This window comes from Erinaceus europaeus, chromosome 15, assembly GCF_950295315.1.
Source record: "Erinaceus europaeus chromosome 15, mEriEur2.1, whole genome shotgun sequence".
Classification (NCBI taxonomy): Eukaryota; Metazoa; Chordata; class Mammalia; order Eulipotyphla; family Erinaceidae; genus Erinaceus; species Erinaceus europaeus.
The window spans coordinates 84,917,370-84,925,311 of record NC_080176.1 but is presented as its reverse complement, the minus strand read 5'-3'; the positions used below and the strand labels follow the sequence as shown (position 1 = coordinate 84,925,311).

At 43.4% G+C, this 7,942-nt stretch overlaps 1 protein-coding gene across 7 annotated transcripts in view; it reads left to right on the top strand.

Annotated features, from left to right (window-relative positions):
- The first annotated feature begins 203 nt into the window (after positions 1–203).
- Positions 204–7,942, top strand: part of CD226 (CD226 molecule) — a 79,395-nt gene continuing 71,656 nt past the window's right edge. For 2 of the 7 annotated variants that reach the window (XM_060174030.1, XM_060174027.1), the window contains exons 1-2: positions 5,541–6,002; positions 6,330–6,668. In XM_060174030.1, the coding sequence (XP_060030013.1) occupies positions 5,957–6,002; positions 6,330–6,668 (385 nt within the window). In that variant the 5' untranslated portion in view covers positions 5,541–5,956. The other 5 variants (XM_060174032.1, XM_060174031.1, XM_060174029.1 and 2 more) reach the window with 4 other exon arrangements.

Sequence of the window (7,942 nt, the reverse complement as noted above, 5' to 3'; positions counted from 1 at the left end):
GGACTGGGCTGGGGGAAGTGATAGCCACTATCTCTAGGTCCCTGTGGGTCCTTGGGTTCCGGGAGGAGGTGGCCTACTGTTTCCTGGTGACCCCAGGACAACTGCCTAGAATTAGCTCTAACTTGCATCTGCTAACTATAGGCCAGAAGGCTTGGAAATGTTCAAGCAAACTCCTTTTTTTCCTTGAGGCCTTGAGACCGTCACGACAAAAAGGCATAAACAGAGGAAGACAAAGAGGACAGTGGTCACAGGGACTGCCAGTTGAGCTCTGGGCACATCTAAGCCCAGGTGAGGAGTGGGGCTCTGCTGGGGGCTGCTTTTCAGACAGCTCACTCGCTGTTGTGTGTGGTTGTGTGTGTCTGTGTGTCTGTGTGTCTGTGTGTGCGTGTGTGTGTGTGTGTATAAAGAAGTTCTTCCCAGGCGTTGGGATCCTGTTTTATGATGGTGGCAAAGGACTTAAGTTGGGGTGAGAGTGGTTTGTAGCTCTTCTCTTGGTGAGATGAAAGATTGTATCTATGTGTCAACAACTGTACTATAAACTATTAACCTCCCAATAAAATGATTTTTTAAAAAGAAAGGAAAGGGGATGGGTGGTGGTTGAGCACACATGACCATATGCTCAAGGACCCCAGTTCAAGCCCCTGGTCCCCACCTGCAAGGGGGATGCTTCATATCACTCCCTTTTGCCTCAGTTTCTATCTGTCTTGATCAAAAAGTAAATGAGTAAATAAGTTTCCACAGACATTTTAAAAAAGAAAGAAAAATTCTCTTCCCTTAGTCAGTCATATTTATGTTGCCTGTCTACCTAGAAGTACATCTTCGTTTTCTCCTATAAACTTTAGAGATTCTGGTCTAATATTCAGATTTCATCCATTTTGATTTGTCTTTGGCTTCTGGTGTTAGGTGGGGATCTAGTTTCATTTTTACTACATGTGGCTGTCCAATTTTTGTAGCAATATTTGCTGAAGAGAACTTATTTATTTATTTATATTGATTTTATTTTTTACTTATAAAATGGAAACACTGACAAGACCATAGGATAAGAGGGGTACAACTACACACAGTTCCCACCACCAGAACTCCGTATCCTCTCCCCTCCCCTGATAGCTTTCCTATTCTTTATCCCTCTGGGAGTATGGACCCAGGGTCATTGTGGAATGCAGAAGTTGGAAGGTCTGACTGCTGTAATTACTTCCCCGCTGAATGTGGGCATTGACAGGTCAATCCATACTCCAAGCCTCTCTCTCTCTTTCCCTAGTGGGGCAGGGCTCTGGGGAGTGGGGTTCCAGGACACATTGGTGGGGTCGTCTACCCAAGGAAGTCAGGTTGGCATCATAGTATCATCTGAAACCTGGTGGATGAAAAAGAGTTAAGATATAAAGCAGAACAAACTGTGGACTTATCATGAGCCTAAAGGCAAAAATATTACAGATAAAGATTTGGGGTCTCCATTTTGGAAAAAGCTAGTAGGTCTATTTTAGGTATATTCCAAGGGGCCCATGACCCTACTAGTTTTTGCCTGAGCCTAACAGATAATATGCAGGTGACCTAAGTTATTGTCTGGAGCCCTAGTTAGTGAGTCCTGGGATTCCCACACAGACATGATGGGCCTAAACCTCTAACAGATCCCTCTCACCACTTTCACTGGTCATCTCCATCCGGAACAACATAATGGGCCCCACTGTGGACCCCTATAGGACCTGGCCCTCAGTGTGGATCAACAAGGGTGGAGAGTGTTCCGTTCTCTTAAGGGAGGCTGGATAGCATACTCTGCCTACCACTGAGGATGATGGGTCCTGAAATTGCTGTTCTGTTTTTTATGTTTGCTTGTTTTGATTTTTTGAAAATTGAAGGAAGGCTCCCACACCCACCATTTTCCCAGCCTTGGTTATTAGCCCAGCAGTGAACTGCAGTATTGCAGTTTCTTTCTTTCCAGTAATATATCAGCAGTTTTTCTGGATGGAGTCTGGACAGGAGTGAATCTCTATTTGTCGGTGCTTCAGCCTAAGCAGGGGAAGGAAAGCTTGGGTCACTGAAGAGAGACAGAGCTTTCCAATGTCAGCAAGGATAAAGACAACTGGGCAAGAAACATGTCCAACACACAGCGGTAACTATGAAGTCAAGGAGATGGAGAGGTGTCTGTCTGTGAAACCCAACAAGGAGCGTATCACTCAGTGCTGTAGAGTCCAAAGCTCTACCACACCAATTTCTGCGGGAATGAGAATCTCTGTCATGCCATCTGATGCTGGAGTCCATTAACTCAGATCAAGTTCCCCTTCTCCGCCCTATGCAGGTGAAGGAGAGAAGGTTGGGAAAGGCAGGATCTGGATTTGGGACAGTCAGTGGTAAGGTGGTAAGGAGGTCCCTAAATCTTTCTGCTTCCAATGATTTCTTCTGCCCCTAGTAGGACTATAGTTCCTCTCAGAACAAAGTTCACAACAAGCCTCATCTACACTCCTTTGTAACAAGGTATAAGGCCATGGGGAAGGGGGTGTGAACTTGAGTTCTCAAGGGCATTTGTTTGTAGACTTGTATACCAATTACTGGAGTTAAGTTCAACATAATTCATCACTTCCTGGCAGACCTCCTTCCCAGGGTCAAAGCAGATACAAAGCCAGTCCTTTGGGGGGGGGGTGAGGGGGAGGGGGCTCAACTGTATCTGTGTGAACCCCAGGGCTCAGCCTCAGTCACCTGGAGTCAGCTGTCCACCTTTTAAATGAAGTCACATGTATATGTTTAGCTGAGATGTGTGTTTAACAGTCCAGAAGTACAGGAATCCTTTGATTAATGACTTCCTTAAGGAGGAAGCTCCTTTCCAGCAACAGATCTATTAGAAAAAAACTGCCACCCCAAGCCCTTTCATAAATCATGCAAAAAAAAAAAAAAAAAAGGCTGCCTGAACAACAAAAATAGCTCCAGCACTGTGTCCTTTTGTCTTGGGCTGGCTGTTGATAAATAGGTCTCACCCTGAGCAGAGCAGAGCTGTGACCGATCACTGTGATCTGTAGCTGTGCATCTCTGCACCCTTCCTGCCTCCATGTCAGACCTTTAAGAAGGCCAAGTGCACCTGTGTGTGATCTCTTCATCTCCGAGATATGTTGGCTGCGGTGTTTGAGGAGGGAGGAGTGACTGCAAGTTACTGTCTGGGAGCACCTCTTTTCTCCTCTCTTCTCCTCTCTTCTCCTCTCCTCCCCTCCCCTCTCCTCCCCTCCCCTCTCCTCCCCTCCCCTCTCCTCCCCTCTCCTCTCCTCTCCTCTCTTTTTCTCTCTTCCCCTTCACTCCCTTCTCTTCTCTTTCCTTCCCCTCCCCTCTCCTCTTTTTCCTTCCCTTCCTATTTATTAATGACTTCATATTTATTTGCAAAACTAGAAGATAAGAGGGGCTGGGCAGTGGCATTCCAGATTAAATGCATATATTACCTAGTGCAAGGACCCAGGTTTGAACCTCCACTTGCCATCAGCATGGTTTGATTCACGAGTGGTGAAGCATGTCTGCAGGTGTCTATCTTTCTTTCCCTCTCCCTGTCTCCCCATCTGTTCTTAGTTTCTTTCAGTCCTATCTAATAAAAAAAAATTAGGAAGGAGAACTGACTGCCAAAAGTGGTGGATTTGTAGTGCTGGTACCGAGCTCTAACAATAAATCCAGTGGTAATCAAATTATATATATGTTAATAGGAGTATAATTACCCACTGTTTCCACCAGCCTGTTCTGTGTCCCCATCCCCTCCACTGCTGACTGCAGTAGTCCTTGCAATGTCACAGATATGATTGATTTGTTATCTATCATTATCTAAATCTTTTTGCTCATTTTTTTCCCCATGATCCGATCTTCTCTTCCTTTCTGTCACACCTACATCTATTACTACTTCCAAGCATCCTTCATTTTTTTCCCTCTTTTCTCTCATATAAAAGAAACAGTGCTTCACTTCCCTCTCAGCGATGGTTTAAAAACAAGATATCTGATGATAGTCACTTCAGGTCATGGTGGAACCAGGGTTCAGAGCACTCTGGTCATCTTCCCCTAACATTTACCTCTCTGAGAGTGTGGCCCAAAATTCTTTTGGGGTGCAGAAAGGGGGGGAGGTCTGGCTTCTGTAATTGCTGGACATGGGTATTGGCAGGTGGATCCATACCCCCAGCCTGTTTCTATCTTTCCCTAGTGGGATAGGTCTCTGGGGAGGTGAGATTCTGGAACACAATGATGAGATCGTCTGCCCAGGGAGTTCAGGATGGAATCATAGTGGCATCTGAAACTTGGTGGCTGAAAGGTGGTAAGATATAAAGCAGGACAAAATAATACCTCCACACCCTGTGGACAATTTTTCAAAGATAAGAATGTGACAGAGAATGAGAGAAAAGGAAAGAGAAAGAAAGTCTCCACAGCTCTGCTCCACCCATCATGAAACTACCCCCGTACATGTGCTCCTTATAGGATGAGAGGGAGACAGAAGGAGAGAGAGGAAACCAATCTTTCTTTCGGATTTTATTTATTTATTTATTTATTTATTTATTCAATGAGAAAAACAAGAGGAGACAGAGAAAGAACTAGACATCACTCTGGTGTTAGACATGCTGCTGGGGATTGAACTTGGGACCTCATGACTGAGAATCTAATGCCTTATCCACTGTACCATCTTTCAGACTATGGAAACCTATCTTTCTAACATACCTTATAATTAATTAACCTTCACTCTCTGGGTCAACTCAGGCCAGATCTGGTTTCTGTAATGTGTATTCCAAGGCTCCAGTTAATTATAGCTGTTAGTGGTACAACTTAGATTTATCTCAAGACAAATTTGTCTCAAGACCAGCAAGTGGGAGAAAGTACAGATACCCAAACACAGTCAGGTTTCTGCTCGATGTGAGGAAGGGAAAATGGGCAAGGTTCTGTCATCGGTAAGATATCATAGGATGTAAGTTAGATCATAGAATTCTGGTACCTGACAGCCTCAGAAAGCTTCCACCTCTTTGTGGAATCAGAGCAGGAAGTTCTCAAGGGCCAACAAAATGGAACTCCATCTGTCTATTCAGGCTAAGCATCTCCTGTCATTGTCTGTCTCCATCTCTTCAGTTGCTACAGCTCCTGTAAGTCTCAACAGAATTCGTTTTGGAGACTTGACTGCTTATGCCATAGATATCCCAGGGATTGTGCTCTGGGCTAGAGTTACCCATGTAAACAAGATGTCGTGGCTGCTGCTGGCCAACTAGACACTCCTTCATGTGCGTCATTCAAGACTCTTTTAGTGCAGATCCAGCTTCGTTTTTCTCATTTCCCTACTCTGTAGACTAATGCCACAAGACTTCCTGAAAGCGCCTGACACTGTCACACTTTAATCTCCTCACACTGGGTGGAGCTTTCGATGCTCCTCCCTCCCCTAGCCCCAGGCTCCACCTCTTCCCCTCAATCCTCTGCTCCAATATCCTGCTCTCAGGAAGTCTTTCTATCCAGAGCTTTCTGTTTAAAAGGAAAACATGACTCTTCCTCCCCTCGCTTTTCTGCTTTAATTCTCTTCATGAATCTACCAGGTATGATAGTGCGTGGATTTTTCACTACCTTATTTTGGTGTCTGCTTCCTCTCACCAGAATTCAAGTTCCACATTGGCAATAGTGATTTTTTTTACTGTACTTTTGATTGTCATCACTTAGAGCAGAATTGGACACAGAGAAGGCACTCTGCAAATATTTGTCCAGTGATTGAATCTCTGTAAAAAATGGAAGCTTAAAAACATGCTAACTCTCCCAGAGAGAGAGGAGTAACTCACATCTGCCCATCCTTGTATGAGAGCCAAGCTGACTTTGAAGTTGAGACTGCTTTCCTGTGTTTGTACTTCAGAAAAAAAGAAGACCAGGCTGATAGTATCTGAGAGGGAGGAAGGAAACGGGGCCTGGTGCTGGGACTTTGCATGTAGCACAAGTCTTCTCTGTGATAAACCAGCCTCCCAGACGGTTTCCAGAGATGGAATATCTGACCTTCCTCTTGGCTATCCTGCATGCATACAAAGGTAAAGATTATGTCTTCATTTAAAACATTGACTCTTTTTTTTTTCTCCCTTGTCTTATAGTGTGACATGGTCAGAATTTATGATGCACTTATGTTGGCTTGGATGATTCTTCACTTGTTAAGAAACTTCAAGTCACAAATGATGCCATTAGTAAACAAAAATGGGAACCTTTTGTAGCTCAGGTTAAAATTGCTTTTACCTTTAACATGGTCTCAACAGACTCTCCAGGGTTCTTGAATAAGCTTAGAATGCGCCTCAATACATTTTTAATACTGTTTGGTTTTTCCATGCTCAAGTCTAATTGAATGAATGTCCTGTGCGTTTCAGCTGTCTGCCAAGAGATACTCTGGGACACAACTGTTCAACTGGCTGAGAATCTGACCCTAGAATGTGTGTACCCATCAGCGGACACATTGACCCAGATGGAGTGGTTCAAGGTCAATGCAACAGACAGAGAGCCCATCGCCATCTTCAACCCTGTTCATGGTGTTGTCATCAGAAAGCCCTATGCTGATAGAGTTTTCTTTTTAAACTCATCTTTGACTGTCCATGACATGACTCTGTCTTTTCATAATGCCTCTGAGGCCGATGCTGGTTTCTATTCCTGCTCCCTCCACACCTTTCCATATGGCCCTTGGCAAAAGGTGATCCAGGTGGTGTCCTCAGGTAAGTGAACATTCCACTCCCCTTCATATAGATTTATGATATTTAGGTCTATGAATCAAATGAGTCTGTGAAGCTGTGGGTCAGTAACAGTGATTCTCTAATAGAACGTGGGCTCTTCTAGAAGTGAAGAGAAGAGCTGCTTTGTCATAGTTTGGTGGCCTTTCCCAATTTCAGCTCTAGAAGGTTCTCTAGGTGGTATTGCTTCAAAGAAATAATATCATGAGTTGGTCCCACTTCCTGTAACGTGCTGATTTCTGAGTAGATGAAGAATCTCACACATTTGAATGTAGTTGCAGAAAACACAATAATACTATTGTCTTAATATTAATTTAAACCTAAATTAACCTGATACTGGGAATTATATGATAGGGTTCAGGAAAATTAACCATGTTAATGCTTTGCTTCAGCGATATAAAGACACACTCAGTTTGAGTGTGACTATTTTTAATTAAGTGACTATTGCAATAAGTAAGGTTACATTGATTTTGGCTTCCTGGTGCCTCTAAAAGTTATGTTTGCACTGTAGTATACTCTCTAGTATGTATGCAATAGTCTAAAAATATCTAAAACATTCTGTGTGATAAAACACTTAGCAGAATAGCTAGGCCAATCAATGCATATACCTTAATTTAATTTAAAAGAGCTTTACTCTTAGGGTCAGTAAGATATCTCATGTGGATAAGAAGTTTCAATGCCATTTCTTCTCTCTTATACCTCTGAAAAAGTTGGAGCAGTGAAGTCTTGGAAACAGCGACAGTGAAAAAGTACTTTATTGTTAAGAACTGCTGATCATCATCTAAGCAAGTCAGTCTCTATGCTGGTGGAGAATTTTGCCTCCAGGTTGATGGAAAATAACGGTAGCATTTGCTAAAGGTTGGAGTGACTGTGGCAGTGTCTAAAATAAGACAACAGTGAAGTTCACTGCACTGGTTGACTCTTCTTTCAAGAAAAATCTGTCTGTAGCCTGCTATGCTGCTTGTTGCCTGTTGTACTCACAGTAGAACCTTCACAATTGAAGCGACTCTGCTCAAACTCCCCCACTTCATTAGCAAAGAGGTTCATGCAATATTCTAAGCCCCTTATTGTCACTTTAACAATGTTTACTGCATTGTTCCCAGGGAAAGATTCTGTCTCAGGAAACTGCTTTCATCGTACATCTCCAAGTCACAACTCCTCAGCCACTCAAGTGTGATCATGAGATTGCAGTATTACAGTCACAACTTCAGGGTCCACTTCTAATTCCAGTTCTCTTTCTGTTTTGCCCCATCTGCATT